This window comes from Salmo salar, chromosome 16, assembly GCF_965601325.2.
Source record: "Salmo salar chromosome 16, fSalSal1, whole genome shotgun sequence".
NCBI lineage: Eukaryota > Metazoa > Chordata > Actinopteri > Salmoniformes > Salmonidae > Salmo > Salmo salar.
Window position 1 is genome coordinate 89,926,904 of NC_138306.1, and position 22,005 is coordinate 89,948,908.

The 22,005-nt window shown below is 40.0% G+C and overlaps 1 protein-coding gene and 1 pseudogene across 2 annotated transcripts in view; one reads left to right on the plus strand and one right to left on the minus strand.

Annotated features, from left to right (window-relative positions):
• Nucleotides 1-22,005, minus strand: part of LOC106600650 (uncharacterized) — a 132,753-nt pseudogene that overhangs the window by 40,423 nt on the left and 70,325 nt on the right. The gene's annotated exons all lie outside the window — the stretch shown is intronic.
• On the plus strand, nucleotides 11,970-14,107 carry LOC106574951 (uncharacterized). Its single transcript, XM_045713640.2, has one exon. It carries the CDS (start codon nucleotides 11,970-11,972, stop codon nucleotides 13,050-13,052), a length of 1,083 nt encoding a protein of 360 aa, XP_045569596.2. The 3' UTR covers nucleotides 13,053-14,107.

The window sequence follows — 22,005 nt, forward strand, 5'->3', positions numbered from 1 at the left end:
GAAACCAGTTTGATCTCCGTCAATCAACACCATATGAACTGGAAATGCAATTGGTTTTTGATTGAAATAATACAGTGAAGACAAGGTTCAAACAAAACTTGTACTAAATGTTTTTTCCCATTTATGCATTTATGTGAATTTGGGAAATCTACTATAGTTTAAGTGCACTAACGTTGTGTAGACTAATTTAAAGTGTATACTTTGTCTAATATGAATTAATTCATGTTTTGTTGTCAATGCTTACCTACCAGATCTATTGAAATGAGAACAGTGCTTGACTTAGACAGGAGCTCACCGGAGCTGAGAACCGTCACCTCAAATGTCTACTGTTTGAGCTCATGGTCCTCTTATAGAATATTAGTTCAACAGTATTGTGGGGCTCCTGCACCTAAATATAAACAGTACCGGTACATTTCATGTTGTTGCCTGTGATGTCTGGTGAGGACCTGCCTTACAACAGGCCTACAAGCCCACAATCCAGGACCCTGCGCATCTTTCTTTTGGTGTTTTTCAGAGTCCGTAGAAAGGCCTCTTTAGTGTCCTAAGTCTTCATAACTGTGACCTTAATTGCTTAAGCTGTTCATGTCTTAACTACCGTTCCACAGGTGCATGTTCATTAATTGTTTATGGTTCATTGAACAAGCATAGGAAACAGTGTTTAAACCCATTACAATGAAGATCTGTTTAGTTATTTGGATTTTCAAATTATCTTTGAAAGACAGGGTCCTGAAAAAGGGACGTTTCTTTTTTTGCTGAGTTTATAATCGGCGCCATCTTTAAAAACCACATGAGTACATGCATCCATCATGCCTCGTGTTAACATTGCAGGCTGGTGGTGATGGTGTGGAGTGTGTTTTCATGGCACATATTGGGCCCCTTGATAAGTGGAGCAACGTTTGAATGCCACAGGATATCTAAAACATCATTGCCAATCAGGTGCATCCCTCAATGGCAGCAGTTTATCCATCTGCAAATTGATTTTTTTCAGCAGGATAATGCCCCATGCCACAAGGCTAGGATTGTCCAGGAATGGTTTCATGAACATGACAGTGAATTCAGCCAACTACCAGCCAAATTGACACAAGTGTGGGAGGCATTGGAGTCAATAAGGGCCAGCATCCCTGTAGAACACTTGACACCTTGTAGAGTACATGCCCCGATGAACTGAGGCTGTTCTGAGGGCAAAGGGGGTCCAACTCCGTATTGTGTTTCTAATGTTTTGGACATTCAGCGTCTATTGACACACATTACAGACAGTAGCCAGCCTACAAGTAGCAAAATAGAACTCACTTGATTGAACATTACATTGAAATAGGCCTATAGCCAACTGATTATACACTACATTACCAAAAGTATGTGGACACACCTTCAAATTAGTGGATTCGGCTATTTTAATCACACCCGTTTCTGACAGGTGTATAAAATGGAGCACACAGCCATGCAATCTCCATAGTCAAACTATTAAGGCTCAGGAGAAGACCAGGATGCAGACATTTTAGAAGTAACAAAAGTGTATTACTAAAACAGGGGGGCAGGCAAACGACAGGTCAAGGGCAGGTAGAGGTCAGTTATCCTGGGTGGTGTGACAAGGTACATAACCGCAGGGAGGCAGAATGGTCAAAACCAGGAAAACAGGGAAAACAGGAACTAGAAAAAAACAGGAGCACTGGGAAAACGGTGTTACGCTTGATGAGACAAATTGAACTGGCAACAGACAGAGAACACAAGTATAAATACACTGGGGATAATGGTGGAAGATGGGTGACACTTGGAGGGGGGTGGAGACAAGCACAAAGACAGGTGAAACAGATCAGCGTGTGACACAAACATTGGCAGTAGAATGGCCTTACTGAAGAGCTCAGTGACGTTCAACATGGCACCCTCATAGGATGCCACCTTTCCAGAAAGATAATTCCAATAGACGCCACCATAGAGAAGGAAATTCGTTATCACCTTTGTGCAAAACAAATCCATAGAATTTTTTTTCATGAATTGTCTTCGAGACCGATTTTTTTCCTCCACCAATCACAGCCAAAGTTATTAGCATTTTATATTCATGCTATTACATGGAAGAGCTTGTACCACATGCAGAAGGAAAAACAATGGAAATCACTCACGTGCTCTCATCCAGGACCTGCTCATTCAATGTGATTGGTTACTGACATTGGAAGATGAGACAGACTGACTGAAGTGAATGGATAATCCAGGATCTGCTGTTTGTATGTGGCTGCTTTGAAAGTGAACTGTGTTTGTGTGTGATCAGGGGTGTATTCATTCCACCGATTCTGTAGAAAAAAGTTTCTTAAAACGGAAGCAAACGGAATGAAACTGGGATAAACATACCAGAATTTGTCCAATAGAAACTCTTGGACTAATGATTACACCCTAGATCAGATAGATACAGGCAAGAGTGTGCAAGGCGGTATTGAATGTGTCAATGTCTGTCTCAAATTTCTCTCTACCTGTGCACCTACGTTGTAAACTTTCCTTCATAGGCTAAGTTGTAGCAAGCACAGGATGGGTATGGGGAAAATTAGAGTACCATGTAGTAGCCTAAACCTATTGATGTTACATTGAGCTGGTTGAATGGCATATGAATGACAGTCATCCAACATATTCTTTTAGAAATAAGGCCGTGGTCATGAAAAAAAAAAAAAGAACGTCCCTCCCTCATCTTAAACTCCACCGACCGCCACTGGCATTTACTAATGGGCTCCTGAAACCGGAACTAGCAAGATGTCAGCCTCCATGAACAGGCATATGCAACCGTGAGTAGATTACGTTCAAAACAACGGTCGGCCATCTTGGAGGCTGTCTCTAGTTCTTATTATAACTAAATGCATTGTGGGCTTCCACCATTTTAATGTAGTCAACTGGGTGGGACTTCCAGATTCATTGGCTGAGATCTCCTGGTGACTCCGTTGGAGTCATGTCCAACTGGGTCATCAGGAGGGATAAGCCAATTGTGAAGAAGAAAATGTACCACTTCGAATGGAGAATGGGCAGATTCGATTATGCTGAGCCACAGGGCACCGTTTTATGGCCTGTGGTGTAAACGGTGAACAGGCAAATGCGGCAAGGGAGGAGCGCTCTTCTCAAATAGAAAGGTGCAGATTACGGTTCTGTCATTTAGTCAACAAGGTGCATCATCCAGAAACATACATCTCTTCCATAAAATATTTGCTCGAATTTTTTCATGTGAAAACACAGAATCCTACTCATTGCGCCAAGTGCTTAATTACAACACTTTTGTTTTGAGGAGACTTCCCTGTGGGCTTTGAATGTGGCACCTGTCTCCCGCCTGGAAGGCAGCCCAGTTCCAAAACGAATGCCATCAATTTTCACCCCTTGCAAAAACAAGGCCAGATTAATCGAATCCCCTCAATGCCGCTGCATATTCTGTCACAGACGCTATCATGACACAGATACAAAGATGAGTCCTCTATCCATCTCTATGGATGCGCACCATTGTTCAGAATAAAGAAAGCAGCAGAGGTGAAGACGATCATTTTTGTCTCCGTTTCTATTCATTACTACAGGTTGGTAATAGCACGTTTACACTTCCTAATATCGACATAACATGATAGGTAACAAATCCGTCAAGGGATTACCAGATTTTATGTGTTATTTTTGTGTCGTGATGAAGACGAAGTCATATAGCTTGAGATTTGGGGTTTGTCTGAGTTAATGTACACAATTTTGTCAAGGTAATTTAAAAATAATCAATTTATTTGAGATTTCTGAGTTCGTTTTATATGGTTATTGGTTGTGTAAAAAAATAAATCTCACGAGCTGGTAAAATGGCGGCGCCCACTGTCTGCGCCCACTGTCTGATCATACATTTATGTAGTTGGTACAGTATATTAACTAATATACATTGGTTCTAACTTATACCATTATTTATTCGTTTATGCTCCCCTCATATATAAACCACGTACACAAGATGGTAATTTTGATGACACATGGTGAGCTTACTGCCTATTGTACATGGTAAAATGGTGCGCACCAAATTGTAGTTCACATTTTGGTATGGAAAACGGCTGTGATGATTTTTCTTCAATATTCATCAGATATGAACACAATTACAATCTTTAGAGAATACAAATCTCATTTAATGTATGGAAAAACGTATTTGAGTGAACATTATCAAGCCAGCAGCAGACGAACAGAACCTGAATTATCTCCCCCTCTCCCTGGTTTTAGCTTGCTGCTATCACTGTCTAGGTTTAGGATATTTAGCCCATACCAGTGACAAACAAACGATGTTATTGACACATGGCGGGATCAAACATAGTCTAGCTCACTTATTTCGCCAGCTAGAAAGAAACGGACACAAATTAATTCCGAATCGGAGCAAGCTAAGGTCAGCTAATGCCTCTTCAACAAGAAGCAACTGTGACAACATTGATCCCAAACTCCCAAAATAAACTTTCCCATTGAGCAAAATCCACTCTTCTAAAGAAAACCTGGCTCCTGGACTACTCCAAAATGCCAACCGATCCACGATGGAATACATGGCCACATCTTGGTTTAGCACACCATCCACACACACACAGTTTCGACCCCAGCCACAGGGCTCTATACAGAGCCATGCACAGACCTTTTGGGGAGCATGTGCTCAAGCTAAAAAAGGACAGCCCCCAAAAAAGAATTCCCAGCAACTGTGGTCACAGACTCATAGAGTACCTAGTGGTTAGAGCGTTGGGCCAGTAACCGAAAGGTTGCTGGATCGAATCCCCGAGCTGACAAGGTAAAAATGTGTCGTTCTGCCCGAGCAAAGCATTTTAACCCACTGTTACCCGGGCGCCGAAGATGTAGATGTCAATTTAAGGCAGCCCCCTGCACCTCTCTGATTCAGAGGGGTTGGGTTAAATGTGGAAGACACATTTCAGTTGAAGGCATTCAGTTGTACAACTGACTAGGTATCCCCCTGTCCTTTCCTAATACCCATAAAACCTAGCAGTTAAACATGAAATGGTTCCAATCGTTTTTCCATCATTCATTTTTCCCCATAGGGGATTTTAGAATCACTTAAAATAAGGGATGTGTTTCATGTAGACTTACCCTGGCATGACATTTTGATAACATTGTAAATCTCTCTAGGACACGGTGACTTTTATCAATATACACTGCTCAAAAAAATAAAGGGAACACTTAAACAACACACCCTAGATCTGAATGAATGAAATAATCTTATTAAATACTTTTTTCTTTACATAGTTGAATGTGCTGACAACAAAATCACACAAAAATAATCAATGGAAATCCAATTTATCAACCCATGGAGGTCTGGATTTGGAGTCACACTCAAAATTAAAGTGGAAAACCACACTACAGGCTGATCCAACTTTGATGTAATGTCCTTAAAACAAGTCAAAATGAGCCTCAGTAGTGTGTGTGGCCTCCACGTGCCTGTATGACCTCCCTACAACGCCTGGGCATGCTCCTGATGAGGTGGCGGATGGTCTCCTGAGGGATCTCCTCCCAGACCTGGACTAAAGCATCCCCCAACTCCTGGACAGTCTGTGGTGCAACGTGGCGTTGGTGGATGGAGCGAGACATGTTGTCCCAGATGTGCTCAATTGGATTCAGGTCTGGGGAACGGGCGGGCCAGTCCATAGCATCAATGCCTTCCTCTTGCAGGAACTGCTGACACACTCCAGCCACCTGAGGTCTAGCATTGTCTTGCATTAGGAGGAACCCAGGGCCAACCGCACCAGCATATGTTCTCACAAGGGGTCTGAGGATCTCATCTCGGTACCTAATGGCAGTCAGGCTACCTCTGGCGAGCACATGGAGGGCTGTGCGGCCCCCCAAAGAAATGCCACCCCACACCATGACTGACCCACCACCAAACCGGTCATGCTGGAGGATGTTGCAGGCAGCAGAACGTTCTCCATGGCGTCTCCAGACTGTCACGTCTGTCACGTGCTCAGTGTGAACCTGCTTTCATCTGTGAAGAGCACAGGTCGCCAGTGGCGAATTTGCCAATCTTAGTGTTCTCTGGCAAATGCCAAACGTCCTGCACGGTGTTGGGCTGTAAGCACAACCCCCACCTGTGGACGTCGGGCCCTCATACCACCCTCATGGAGTCTGTTTCTGACCGTTTGAGCAGACACATGCACATTTGTGGCCTGCTGGAGGTCATTTTGCAGGGCTCTGGCAGTGCTTCTCCTGCTCCTCCTTGCACAAAGGCAGAGGTAGCGGTCCTGCTGCTGGGTTGTTGCCCTCCTACGGCCTCCTCCACGTCTCCTGATGTATTGGCCTGTCTCCTGGTAGCGCCTCCATGCTCTGGACACTACGCTGACAGACACAGCAAACCTTCTTGCCACAGCTCGCATTGATGTGCCATCCTGGATGAGCTGCACTACCTGAGCCACTTGTGTGGGTTGTAGACTTCGTCTCATGCTACCACTAGAGTGAAAGCACCGCCAGCATTCAAAAGTGACCAAAACATCAGCCAGGAAGCATAGGAACTGAGAAGTGGTCTGTGGTCTCCACCTGCAGAACCACTCCTTTATTGGGGGTGTCTTGCTTATTGCCTATAATTTCCACCTGTTGTCTATTCCATTTGCACAACAGCATGTGAAATGTATTGTCAATCAGTGTTGCCTCCTAAGTGGACAGTTTGATTTAACAGAAGTGTGATTGACCTGGAGTTACATTGTGTTGTTTAAGTGTTCCCTTTATTTTTTTTAGCAGTATATTTGCCTGTATTTACCCCCCCCCCCCCCCCCAAAAAAGAAATGCTAATTAGCGTCTAAATGTGGCTATCATAAAGAACTACAAATGCCATGTTGATCTGGATGAGACTGCTGAAGTGAGGAAAAAGTAAGAGTCTCTGGATTAACTATTTAATGTTAGCTAAATGTAGTAATGAATAAATTGGCTACATTTATTTAAATGACCAATTCTGTGTACTGTCTTGTGCAAGTTTTACATTGACACAATACCTGTTAGTAAAGGTGTCAGCTAGAGATGACGTGCAGGCGCTTCCAGGAAATTGTAGTTTTTCATTATGTCTACTTTGACTCTAATTAGCATTTTCAAATCTGAGAGGAAATAGAGCCAAATATATTGGAGAAAAAAAGTTGCCTCGTCCGAGAGAGATTTACATGGTTATCAACAAATCCCCTATGATCTGGCCACAGTTCCTGACATATCGTACTGCTCTTATTCTGTCATTTCTGGATTTTTTAAAATAATTTCTGTTTTTCTGTGGCTTCATCCAAATTGTATTCTTATTCAGACTCTTGAAATATTTGCTCTATACAGGCAAAATGTACCCTTAACATGTGAATGCAATTCCGCTCCTTTGTAAAGACAGCAAATATATGTTGTGCATGTATGGTACATGTTATTTATGTGCTCTTCAATGCAAATGAATGACAAAAATCATAATAGAAATCCCCTATGGATTGGAACCGTTTCCTTTCTTGACCGCTAGGTTTTATGGGTATTATGACACCTCCACTGTGGGGCTCTGTTGAGCTATTATTACAAGAAGAGGGGAAAGCAGCACCATCTGAGGAGTAAAGTATTCAGATAAACTATTTAGAACAGGAAATGCACAACTTCAAGTGTAATTGAGGTTTAAAAAGGCTTCTGAATTCCAGACATTGTAAGACATACTGTAGCCTACCATGACTATAGCCAACCCAACTCCATTTGTTACCACTATCATGTATCCTACCATGACTATAGCCAACCCTACTCCATGTGTTGCCACTATCATGTATCCTACCATGACTATAGCCAACCCAACTCCATTTGTTGCCACTATCATGTATCCTACCATGACTATAGCCAACCCAACTCCATTTGTTGCCACTATCATGTATCCTACCATGATTATAGCCAACCCAACTCCATTTGTTGCCACTATCATATATCCTACCATGATTATAGCCAACCCAACTCCATTTGTTGCCACTATCATGTATCCCAGTGGTTTGCAAACTTTTTTGACCCGTGACCCACAAAAAGGAATGGTACAATATTGTGCAATATGCGTGCACACGCAAACATGAGCGCACAATTGCTACGCAAATGTAGCCTGTCATTACAGCCATAAAAGGCAAGATAGGCTACAGAAACAAACTGCATTTTACACCTGCATTTGGAGCTGAAAGTCATTCATGTTAGCAGGCAGAATCAACTAGGGATTTATCATGTCACTTCTTCTCTGGAGTCTAGAGCAGAATCAACTAGGGATTTATCATGTCCCTTCTTCTCTGGAGTCTAGAGCAGAATCAACTAGGGATATATCATGTCACTTCTTCTCTGGAGTCTAGAGCAGAATCAACTAGGGATTTATCATGTCCCTTCTTCTCTGGAGTCTAGAGCAGAATCAACTAGGGATTTATCATGTCACTTCTTCTCTGGAGTCTAGAGCAGAATCAACTAGGGATATATCATGTCAGAATCATACAGCTACATGTAGCAGAGGAGGTTGCAGGATCAGATGGAAAGCATGTGCTGTCTGCACCAGCCATCACTGTGGAGGGCAGCCTGCCTGCAGAGTGCATATGCTTGTTGCCAGCCGGGTAGCCCTGTTCTTCCTCACAAATATCATAAATTCACCATGTTAAATCTTCATCCTATGCTATTGAAGGCAGTGTGATGTAACAGCTGCTTATCTATAGACATATAGCCAGTAGGCACCCAAACAAGGCTTGTATGAAATAGGAAAATTATCAATCAAATCACCAGGTTTTGGCAAAGACGAGTCGGTAGTAGAGACGAGTCGGTAGTAGAGACGAGTCGGTAGTAGATTGCTAAACTGTATTCTATATGGATGATAAACGTAGGCTTACTCTGTTTTTGCCAAACTAGAGGAAATGAAAAGCTTACTTTTTTTTACTGACTGTCATTGAAAGATTAGTGGAATCTGTGTGGGTAGCTGGACAGGTAGGATGACTGACAGTGAAGGTGAACAGGTGGTCACGGGTCAGGTGACAGAGGAATGGATGAGACTGAGGCAGGAATTCCTTTAACCATAAAGTGGTATATTTACTGGGTAGTCTGTGCTGCATAACAAAGGAAACAGAATAACATGTATCCAATCAAATTCATAATCACAAAGACCAAATCATAACAATCATTCATTATTAACATAATTAGATAATTCAGCTCAATAAGAAGTCAATCGGAATCATCCTTGAGTCATTTAGGCTCTTAACTATTCATCATAATCATAAGAATATAAATAATTCAGTCAGTGATCGGTTATTCAGTCTATAATCCCCATCAGTTTGATATCAGAATTGATCAGTTCAGCAAACAATGACGTTTCATATTTCACACTTTCAAGTTTGTCCTCATATGTACATATAATTTCATTGCATATTAACCATATATCGATGGCATAATTGGCCTGTTATGATCTGTAGGGCTGTGATCATTGATCATTTACATTACACAATAGGTTTGAAGCGTGCGCTCCAAGCCGCGCTCCGCGGTAATAACTATAAACAATAACTGATGGTCCGCTCTCCCTGTCGCTACAGATAGTTCAGATGAAAGGTAACAGATTCGGTGGATTCATGGACGCACAGAACGTCTGGATTAGACAGAGTTAAGGAAGAGGAAGCAGCGAGATCGGGCGATGGCGATTTCCTCCTTTTAATGAGTTGACATCTGTCGGACATTTCCACCTGATCTAATTTCACTTAAGTTACCTGGTGAAGCTATAATGCTCGGTCTTTGCTGCTGCTGTCTGTTTCTGATACTTTCTAACCACGTTGTTGGTATGGACAGCATCCACTTTGAAAAGGAACGTTTTGCTGAAGCCCTCCTTCCATTGTTGATAGCCATGAAAGTGAAATGCCCCACAGATTGACGAGTAGATGTCAAATTCGCCAGCATTGTGGCCACAAATGTATCCCGCTTTTTAAAGTGTTTCATTTGCGTGGCCATAGTCACATTTGCACAGCAAGTGTTGCTACAACCTGCTACCACACAAAGCTCGGCCATCTTGATGAATAAAAATGCAATTGCTAGCTAGTTCTATCCATAATACTAACCAACAATGTTTTGTTTACCCACGAGTACAGTGCATTCGGAACGTATTCAGACCCTTTTTCTTTTTCTACATTTTGATACGTTACAGCCTTATTCTAAAATTGATTAAATAAAATGTTTTCCTCATCAATCTACACACAATACCCCATAATGACAAAGCGAAAACATGTTAAGGAATTTTTGCAAATGTAAAATCAATAAATAACAGAAATACCTTATTTACATACGTATTCAGACCCTTTGATATGAGACTCGAAATTGAGCTGTGGTGCATTCTGTTTCCATTGATCATCCTTGAGATGTTTCTACAACTTGATTGGAGTCCAGCTGGGGTAAATTCAATGCATTGGACATGATTTGGAAAGGCACACACCTGTCTATGTAAGGTCCCACAGTTGACAGTGCATGTCAGAGCTAAAGCCAAGCCATTTGGTCGAAGGAATTGTCCATAGAGCGCCGAGACAGTAGATTGTATAGTCATAATTTAGGCAAATAATATAACTCAATCGCTGTTTGCAAATGTTCAATGCATGTCTGAGCACGTAGTTGCGTAGAATAGGCGATCTATATCGGATACGTTTCTTGGCCTTTTAAAAACATATTTAATGCTATTCTACTACACTCTATATGACTGGAGATATTAGCAGAATATTTGTTAGATCGAAAAAAAATCCAGGGTAGTCTAGTCTACTCTGCTAACAATGACCAACAGATCCATAAAAATGATGTCTCCATAAAATGGTCCTACGAGAAGGGGAGACACACAAAGTTGTCAATTATGTCTGAGTGTTGGAGTGTGCCCCTTGCCATCTGTAAATAAATACATAAAAAACTAGAAAATCATCTGGTTTGCTTAATATTAGGAATTTGATGTATGACATTTACTTTAACTTTTTACTTTCACTCAAGTATGCATATGTAGTACTTTTTCCACCACTGACCAATGGGTTTTAAGTGAAACAATACAGTGTAGACAAGTTTATTCAGTAAAATAGTACATAGTGCTGCCTACAACATACTGCAACCTTGTACTAAATGTTTGTGATTCATTTATGCATTATTTTAATGTAGGAAATCTACTATAGGTTAAGTGCACTTATGTTGTGTAAATTAAAGTGTGCACTTGTCTAATGTGAATTAATGTTGTCAATGCTTAGTTGAACAATAAAAAAAAATATATATATTTTGAATAAAGGAAGTGCAAGAACTGTCAAGAAAATAACTGTTGTGTCCGTTTGTCTTTATTACTACAGGCCAACTCAGATTAAGTCTGAGGCCGGTAACATCAACAGTGAGGGCAAACCCAGCCTGCCTCTCTCCTTCCACACTGAGTCCAATCCTACAGTCACTGGGTCCTGATTGTGACAGTGGAGCCCAGTTTGCACTGCAGGATCCAGAGATGGCATCAGTGAAGCTGGAAGACTGCAGTCAAACACTGGAGCTGAATGTCAACATTAAAGATGAAGAAGAGGAGGAGAAGATTGGGACATCTGTTTCTTATGGTAAGAGCGGTTTCTATCTATCTATAAGTTATCTTCATAAGCTAGACCTCCATAAGTTATCACCCAGTCTATTGCTAGGTAGAATTCTGTATCTGACTCACACATGACCCCTGACATTCTATTGCTTGTGTTGTTTGTTCCAACTCCCCACTGTGCATGAAATGTTACAGTAGAACTGTTTCATGATGAACTGTTTCTGTGAGAAGGTAGATGTTATTTCATTTTACTGAGACTTGCATAGTTTGACACTAGTATTGTCAGAATTTGTTTTATTAAATTCCAGTTATTTCAGGAAGATCACTGAAATTACAATTATCTTCAGTGCTTTTCAAAGAGGAACATTTGAAATAGAAATTTGGTTCATTTGAATTGAGTGTAATTAAAAATTGAATTGACCCCAACCCTGGTAGTTACTAACCCTTGTGATAATGAGTGGAGGATGATATGGCATGTATACATTTGACATGTATATCACACCAATTGACTGGTTCTTCTGATGTTGTTCACACAGGAGACCGTGTTGATACATCCTCTACATCCAGAGAGCAACAGCAGGAAGATCACAGAGCTAAGAGGTCTCACCACTGCCCACATTGTGAGGAGATTTTCCCATTTCTATCAAAGCTAAAAATACACCTACAAATACACACAGGAGAGAAGCCTTATTCCTGCACTGACTGTGGGACGCGCTTCACAACATCAAGGGCTCTGACAGTTCATCAGAGAGTGCACACTGGAGAGAAGCCTTACTCCTGCTCTGACTGTGGGAAGAGTTTCTCAGGATTGGGTCACTTAAAAAGACACCAACGTATACACACAGGAGAGAAGCCTTACTCCTGCTCTGACTGTGGGAAGAGTTTCTCTCAACAGAGCAGCTTAAACTCGCACAAACATATACACACAGGAGAGAAGCCTTACTACTGCTCTGACTGTGGAAAATGCTTCACAGCATCATTTGAGTTAAAAGTTCATCAGAGAACACACACAGGAGAGAAGCCTTACTACTGCTCTGACTGTGGGATGAGTTTCTCTCAACAGAGCAGCTTAAAGTCACACCAACGTATACACACAGGAGAGAAGCCTTACTCCTGCTCTGACTGTGGGAAGAGTTTCTCTCATCAAAGCAGCTTAAAATCACACCAACATATACATAAAGCAGAGAAGCCTTACTCCTGCTCTGACTGTGGGAAGTACTTCACAACATCTGCTGAGGTAAAAGTTCACAAGAGAACACACACAGGAGAGAAGCCTTACTGCTGCTCTGACTGTGGGAAGAGTTTCTCTCAACAGAGCAACTTAAAAACACACAAACTTATACATACAGGAGATAAGCCTTTCTCATGCTCTGACTGTGTGAAGTGCTTCACAACATCATCTGAGCTAAAAGTTCATCAGAGAACACACACAGGAGAGAAGCCTTACTCCTGCTCTGACTGTGGGAAGAGTTTCTCTCAACAGAGCAACTTAATAACACACCAACGTATACATAAAGGAAAGAAGCCTCATCAGTTCTCTCAGGCCAGTTAAGATTAAAGTCACTCCATCACTTCATTCTCATCTCATAAAGGAAGTGGTAAGAGTGCATTTGATAACATTAAGAGAGTAACACACTATTGTAATCCTATTGTTTCTCACTGTGAGAACTTTACAGAGGAAAAGGAGCGTTATAGAATGTTAGCCTCTCTTTACTTTAGGGATCAGTATTCACCTTGTCAGTTCTGGTGTGTTTTGTTAGCTTCTACTGTAAAGATATTGAGATTACCTTGGATTTGCCCTTAGCGTTGAAAACCCTCTGAGGGATCTCTTGTTAAAAACAATGGAGTGTGATGGTTGACTGGGTGGTACTGCTTCCCTCTGCAGTTCTCTGTGGGAATGAGTTAGTAGATACAACATGTATCAGATAGAGATGATGTGATGATCAGTGTTCTGTGGGAATGAGTTAGTAGACACAACATGTATCAGATAGAGATGGTATGATGATCAGTTTTCTGTGGGAATGAGTTAGTAGACACAACATGTATCAGATAGAGATGGTGTGATGATCAGTTTTCTGTGGGAATGAGTTAGTAGACACAACATGCATCAGATAGAGATGATGGATCAGTATCCTGTGGGAATGAGTTAGTAGATGATCAGTTTTCACCATTAGTTTGGGTGGATACTTTTATTTCTACTAAATGGCTTTTGTTTAATGATACACAGGTTATAAAACAAATACATGTGTTTATTAAATTGTCTTTTAAAACTAGATTCACTATTTTAGTCATTGATGATTAATGTATTTGGATAACTGCAATGAATGTAATTGAATTACTAATGAAAAATAAATGTTGTACATGCATTTTTGCTGGTCAACCTCTGGGTTATCTTTACAGAAAATACAATGTTTTTGTTTAAATCATGGCATTCAAAATATATTTACATTTATCTACTCAAAAACATGTCACTACACATCACCACAGGGACAAGCCATTTTGCTAGCCACCTGTATTTTTCTACAATGCATACAAATATGTTAATCAGTATAAAGGACTTACATATGTTTCCTTATGTAAAACCAGTTAAATAAAATGAAAAATGTATTTGTCTGTATTCATTTTGAATAGTTTTCTAAGGTGCCACAGTCCAGGGACAGCATTACCACAACAATTCAAGAATGGCCCACTTACTATTGGGGAATTAGAATTCAAGAATTCTTAGAATTCTATTTAGCATTTTGGGACAAAGTAGCTCTCGTGTTTACACATGACAACACATGACACTTAATTCAGTGCTTCCTAGTTCCATGTATCAAACTGTTATTTCAGTTATATTAAAATCAGTAAAATCTGTAGGGTCCCCTGCTGTTTACAAGGTTCAGCTGTGTAATGATCATGCTGTTTAATCAGCTTCTTGATATGCCATACCTGTCAGGTGGATGGATTATCTTGGCGAAGGAGAAATGCTCACTAAACAGGGATGTAAACAAATTTGTGCACAACATTTGAGAGAAATAAGCTTTTTGTGCATGTGGAACATTTCTTTACATCTTTACATGTTGCGTTTATATTTTTGTTCAGTATAGTTTGAACATGTAACCTTTTTTCTATGGAAAAGAAATGCATGTTTCTGGTCGATGCACCTAGCTGCCTTGTTGACAACATGACAGAGAGGCAAAGATTACTGTTTGGAGGGCTCCTCCCTCCCTGCTTTTTGCACTCAGTGAGAGCACACAATTAAAAAAATTGAATAACCTGTTAGGGACACCAATATCCAATGGTAGAGTGTGGCGCGAAATACAAATACCTTAAAAATGCTATAACTTCAATTTCTCAAACATATGACTATTTTACACCATTTTAAAAGACTCGTTAATCTAACCACATTGTCCAATTTCAAAAAGGCTTTACAGCGAAAGCAAAACATTAGATTATGTCAGGAGAGTACCCTGCCAAAAATAATCACACAGCCATTTTCAAAGCAAGCATATATGTCACAAAAACCAAAACCACAGCTAAATGCAGCACTAACCTTTGATGATCTTCATCAGATGACACTCCTAGGACATTATGTTATACAATACATGCATGTTTTGTTCAATCAAGTTCATATTTATATCAAAAAACAGCTTTTTATATTAGCATGTGATGTTCAGAACTAGCATACCCACCGCAAACTTCCTGTGAATTTACTAAATTACTCATGATAAACGTTTACAAAAAAACATAATTATTTTAAGAATTATAGATACAGAACTCCTTTATGCAATCGCGGTGTCAGATTTTAAAATAGCTTTTCGGCGAAAGCACATTTTGCAATATTCTGAGTAGATAGCTCGGCCATCACAGGCTAGCTAATTTGACACCCACCAAGTTTGGTGCTGACTAAACTCAGAATTACTATAAGAAAAATTGGACTACCTTTGCTGTTCTTCATCAGAATGCACTCCCAGGACTTCTACTTCAACAACAAATGTTGTTTTGGTTCGACATAATCCATAGTTATATTGAAATAGGTCTGTTTTGTTCATGCGTTGAGGTCACTATCCAAAGGGTGACGCGCGGGCGCGTTTCGTGACAAAAAAAAAAATCAAAATATTCCATTACCGTACTTCGAAGCATGTCAAACGCTGTTTAAAATAAATGTTTATGTTATTTTTCTCGTAAAATAGCGATAATATTCCAACCGGGCGACGTTATTTTCATTCAAACACTGAAAGAAAAACATGGAGTCCTCTCGTGGACGCTCACTCCAGTGTCATTGTTCACCGCCTGACCACTCACAAAAACTCCTGCTGTTTTTCGCCCAGAGACTGCTGAGACGTCATTCCACTTTCTGGCGCCTTCTGAGAGCCAATGAAAGCCTTAAAAAATGTCACGTTACAGCAGAGATGCTGTATTTTTGATAGAGATGCCCCAGAAGGAGAACAAATTGTCAGACAGGGCACTTCCTGTATGGAATCTTCTCAGGTTTTGGCCTGCCATATGAGTTCTGTTATACTCACAGACACCATTCAAACAGTTTTAGAAACTTTAGAGTGTTTTCTATCCAAATCTACTAATTATATGCATATTCTAGTTTCTGGGCAGGAGTAGTAACCAGATTAAATCGGGTACGTTTTTTATCCGGCCGTGAAAATACTGCCCCCTATCCCAAACAGGTTTAAAGTACTTTCAATTTAACAAAATTATGAATACACTTGGTTTGATTGCACAATGTTATTTCAATATGGTTCCATAAGGATAGAGGATAGATTAGTAAAACAGGGAGCAACCAAAATGGAGGTCTGGTGAGGTGACCAAACAATAGTGACACTACATGGGTCATACATTCTTGAATTGAGGTGGCCTTCCAACTTGTAAACGCTTTCAACACCCCATTGTTAGAGTTTAATATACTGTATCCCCAGTACTATATTGAGGGTCAGACTGTTGAAATGCCCAGTTGATTATGTAAATAGTCTTGTAGAACTCTGGTATTGATGGTCCATTTGAGGGTGAGTCATTGATATGAATGTTCAGAGTGAAAGAGCTGTGAACTCACCTGTGATGGTCCACATCTACCACAACCTTTCCTATTGTGTTAGTAAACACCACAGCATTTTAGGAAGCCATTGTTCAAAATGTTTTCATACACACAGTAACAATGGGAGGGGATGTAGCATGCACAGGGGAGGACCAGGAAGTTGATCTCAGACTTCTATTTAGAACTGGGATCCTATCCAGGGTTGACAGATTAACAGTGAGGACAAACCCAGCCTGCCTCTCTCCTTCCACACTCCAAACCTACAGTCACTGGGTCCTGATTGTGACAGTGGAGCCTAGTTTGCACTGCAGGATCCAGAGATGGCATCAGTAGAGACAGGTTTCCATTTAGACAGGTTTCCATTAACCCAGGTTAATTAAACAAAAAAAATCAACAACCCCCCCCCCCCCCCCAAAAAAAAATAATCTGGAAAACATTGAAGAACCACAGCACAATGAAGTGAAGGTGAAAGAATGGCGCTGCTAAGATCAATCATTAATCTCCTGAGTACACACCATTGAATCTTGAGTACATACCTAGTCCCCTGAATACAAACCTAGAAATCTTACATACAGGCCTTCAAATAGTGAACTACTCTTGTAATGGACCGGTAAGTGCTATGAAAGGGATGTTTAAAAATGTACTGCTATGTACTGCAGTGTTTCCTAATCCTGGTCCAGGGGACCAAAGAGATGTGTTTTTTGTTTTTGCCCTAACACTCACACACTGGGTTCAACTAAGCAACTCAAGCCTTTGAGTTGAATAAGGTATGTGAATGCTAGGGCAAAAACACACATGTACACCCCTTTTGGACAAGGATTGGGGAACACCTCTGTACTGAAAGTCCTCAATCTTCAGAACTTCACTGTTGACGTGCACATTATTTGGATTGTATACAGGGTGATGAAAACAGTCTGTACATTAGTAATTTGATTGAACTATCCCTTTAATTGGAGTTCCATTGGAGTTTCATTTAGTTAGAGGTGCATTTGCTCTAAGCTTGTGCTATCAATAAACATTCATTTATTTTATAAAGAAAACTGCTTTTGGCATCTCTTAAGGAGGCTAGGTGAACCTAACGAGTCTGCTCTCATACTCCCTTAAAGACCTTTGCTTAAAAAATAAGAAAAAAGCGGCAGCTGTATGTCCACTTTGAGACGCCATAGACCCCTTTCTGCATTTACAAACATAGGTCACAAAATGTCATCATAATATATGCAAATAATTCTTCCAAACTCTTTCGGATGGGAAGCATGCTTGCACCTTGACTAACAAAAAGGATGTGTTACAAATGATTTCAGTAGTCCTACATTGTCACAAGGTAGGGTACAAGGGGGGAATTACTGACACAAAAAAGCAGCGTTTGGGAAAATGGTATGTAGATTAAGGTCATGCTTAGGTGAATAAACTGTAAAGGGAAATAAATGGCTACAGTTACCCCGGTAGAAGACTATGGCATAGGGTTTCACACAGGTGTCTTAATCTATTTTATCAGTTTTATTTAGAAATGATTTAGTAAGTAATACTTCAAAGCTAAGTCTAGTTGTCTTATTTTAATTATATAAATACAATATGTGGGGGGGATTGCACATGTCACCATTAATATCAGCACTACCTGCACATTCATTTTCATTGTACTTTCTTTGTGGTTCCTTTTCCATACAATCCATTATGTACAATTGCACTAAATATTATTTGAATAATGCAAGATTTAAAATCCCAGCAGTCTTTAAAATGACATTCAGGAGCAAAAGTTTTTCAATAGTTGTTTTAAATTCATGAAACAAATTGGAATGGAATAGAACATTAAATAACACTGGAATATAACATTTTTACAACAATAACTTAACTAATTAATTCAGTGTAACATTGATGTGGCAACTCTCTTATGCTCTGCTATTGCACAATTCTAATTTGAATATAGGTCAAAAATAAAGCTATCCCCAGTAAAATTGGAGCACAACTTATGAGCCCACCTCCTGCACTGCTCAGACCTAATCTAGTCCCCACTGAAATAGGAGAGAGATGCCAATTTAAAAGCTCTCTCAAACACTTAGCTAGCTATCTAGCTACATGACATAAAATGCTGTGTAAAATATCTAAAAGGCTATAAAGTAACATTAACTCTAAAGCTGTCAGTCACTAATGCAAGCATTTACAACTGCAATTAAGTTTTGCTATCTTTTTAATGTATTTTACCTCAGACGATCTGGTAGTAAGGTTGCTAGCTAGTACTCCTTGCAGCTTTTGCTAACTAGCTAGCATTTACTGCTAATGAAGTTGCTAGCTAGCAAGTTAGAATAAACTAGTGCTAACTGGGATAGTCATTAACTGTGTTCGAATACTAACATACTGTGTTCGAATACTAACATACTGTGTACTACGTACGTAATGAGTATATACTACATACTATTAGTTAATTTTAGTATACTGTAAATGAACAGTATGCTCTCAGTTGAGCGTACTAGCTCTTTGCATGTCTAGCTAGTTAGCATAACAAATTACTAGTTAGACACTTTACGACTTTGGGTGTGTTCTTAAATTCAATCTGGAGTGCCAGAGTGCACTCGTAAATTCAGAGCATTGTCAGATTGTCCGTTTGTAAATGCAGAGCGTACACTGGACACTCGGGCTGAGGAATAAGGTTGATTTGAGCATTTTGACCTTACAACAAAATTCAAACACCCAAGCTAACATTGGCTAGCTACTGCCAGACACAAATGAGACCACTCTGACCATTTTACTCACCCTAGCAGAGCTGGTTAGGCAGTTTTCATGTTATCCAGAGCGTTGGTGACTGTAACTGTGCTGCTGGCAACAATTTAATTACGCTTTTTTTCCAGACGTTTACTGACAGCGGCCATATTCAATGGGTGTTGAGCGCTCGTAAGTTCCTTATTCTGCGTTCTGGTACACTCAGATGAGAAAAAAAATCGGAGTAGATAGCTCTGAAATCGGTGTAGATAGCCAGAGCAAATTTATGAAAGAACCCGAATGTACATTGAGATTGCACAACGACTATACCATTTAGCTAAGAATGACGGAAATAATCAAGTCAATAAACGTTGGGTAGTCAGTTAGATAGCCTATAGTTAATGTACTGGCAAGTTGGATGTATATTTTGCCAACTAATGTTAGGTAGCTAGCTAAGAACATACCGGCACATACTGCTGTAATGATACGCTATGTGGTTCGTAAGGACAGCGTAGCTAACGAATTGTCAGCTAATATAACGTGTAAGGTAACTTATTTGAAAAGTCACTACTTTAACTATATCCATACTATGACGAATAAGAATACTATATACTCAATTCACATCCCAAATAGTACGGTTAGTATGAGTATTCGAACACAGTTATTGTCTAAATGACAGGTCGAAACACATTCATAGCCATTAAGGGATAACTAGCCCCCAGGGGCCAGTTACCCCCAAGTAGGGCGAGTCCAACACACTCATCCAACATATTACAACTTTACTCAAAAATTATCCAAATGTTCCTCTCTAAACAAGTTATTATTTATCTTAAGGCTTTCCTACTTGTATGTTTAAAAAACTATTATAGATCTAACTTCATTGAAATATATCTACAACTTTTTCTCCATAATTAAAAAGAAAATCGATTTACCACAAAATAATTTTGTTTAAATATCTCCAAAAGTTGTGATGACACAAAGGAAATTGGGAAAATAATTTGGTGAAATCTTGTTGTCCAAATGTGAATTACAGGGGGGTTAATTACAGGGGGGTTGAACATCTCTGGAGAGACCAGAAAATAACTGTGCAGCGACATTCTCCATCTAACCTGACAGAGCTTGAGAGCAGGGGCGGAAATCCCGGGGGGGACGGGGATATATCACCCAATATATCACTGAAACATAACTATGTAATTTAAATAATATTAATAATACGCAATGAAAGCAATTGTGCTGATTATAGACTTAATAGTGCGTTTTTAAGTTTCAAAAGATTGCGACCCCCCCCACCCTTTGCCTCACAATGGTTTGATCCACTGCCAGTTCCTTAGCTTACTAGGTAACAGAGAGGTCGTATCTACTGTCTGAAAGGCACTCAATGCACGTAACTGACGTGAGGTTAATCCAGTCAATCGCGCACACACACTAGCTGAATATGCAGAGCTAGCGCGCAAATATTAACTATTAAGCTAGCTAGTACCTATTCCATTTATGTGGCGTCGTCAAAGATGGAATCTTTGCTATCGTCAATTTATTCCAAGATCAGCATGCAGATGATGTAAGTTAGTATTTCAAAGTCCCTGTGATAAGGTTAGCGATAAACTGAAATCCAAACTGAACTACACTCTCTTCTACCATTGTCTTAAATATATTTAATGGTCTCGTTGCAAAAGCTAAATTGTCGCAAGGGAACTTTTATTTATGTATTTTATTTCACCTTTATTTAACCCGGGTAGCAAAGATTATAGCAAACACCACTGAAACTGAATTGGTGCTCGCTAGCTTTGCAAATTCAGCTATTGTTGGAAGCCAGCCAATATGAAACAAACTATTAAAATTACAAAAGGTTGCAGCATATGTTGTGTAAATGGTGAACTCATACAGCTGTCAACTCTTGTCATTTTAATCCGTTTCACATTTGCTAGCTACCTTTTAGATCGAAGCCCAAATAGAATGATTGAAGATGATAGAAGCCCATCTCCTACTGTAAATAACCTACACACTGTGTGTGTGTAGCCAGCCAGCCAGCCAGGTAGAAAAATGGCAGAAAAATAAAAGACGGACATCAGAGTACATTTACATTTAAGTCATTTAGCAGACGCTCTTCTCCAGAGCGACTTACAAATTGGTGCATTCACCTTATGATATCCAGTGGAACAACCACTTTACAATAGTGCATCTAAATCTTTTAAGGGGGAGGGTTAGAAGGATTTTTCAATACTCCAAAACGCATAGTAAGAACCCTAGTAGCCTAATATCTCAAAGACTAGTTGATAAAATGTTCATGAGAAAGAAATGAAATTCTAATGGAAATGTTTCACAATGATGTCTTTAGGCAGAGCAGGCAACAGATGGCACACAGACAGCAGAGTTGGGGACAGATATGCAGGGGCAGACTGGCAGAGACAGGGAGTCTCAGGTAAGTTTGTTGAGTCTTTGTTTGGCAACATTATGAAAGGTTCTCAATTTTTTTGACTTGTAAAATAGGAACATAATTGGAAAATGCCATGGATACCCCCACTCTCAACTTTAACAAATCTTAGTTCAGTCACCAGTTTAAGGCAATGGTATTGCTGTTGTGATTACTTGTGTAGTTTTGGGTACCGGTAGTTAGGAGTACAGCAAACACCTTATTTCTTTGGTTCCTCAATATACATTTACCATATTACAATGTAGGCTATGTGTTACAGCACTACTTTTGGTGTCCCCCTCAGGAATTGCTCTTGAGAAAATATCATGTAATTGTCCCCTCCAAAGTTGATATCAGATTTTCGCCCCTGCT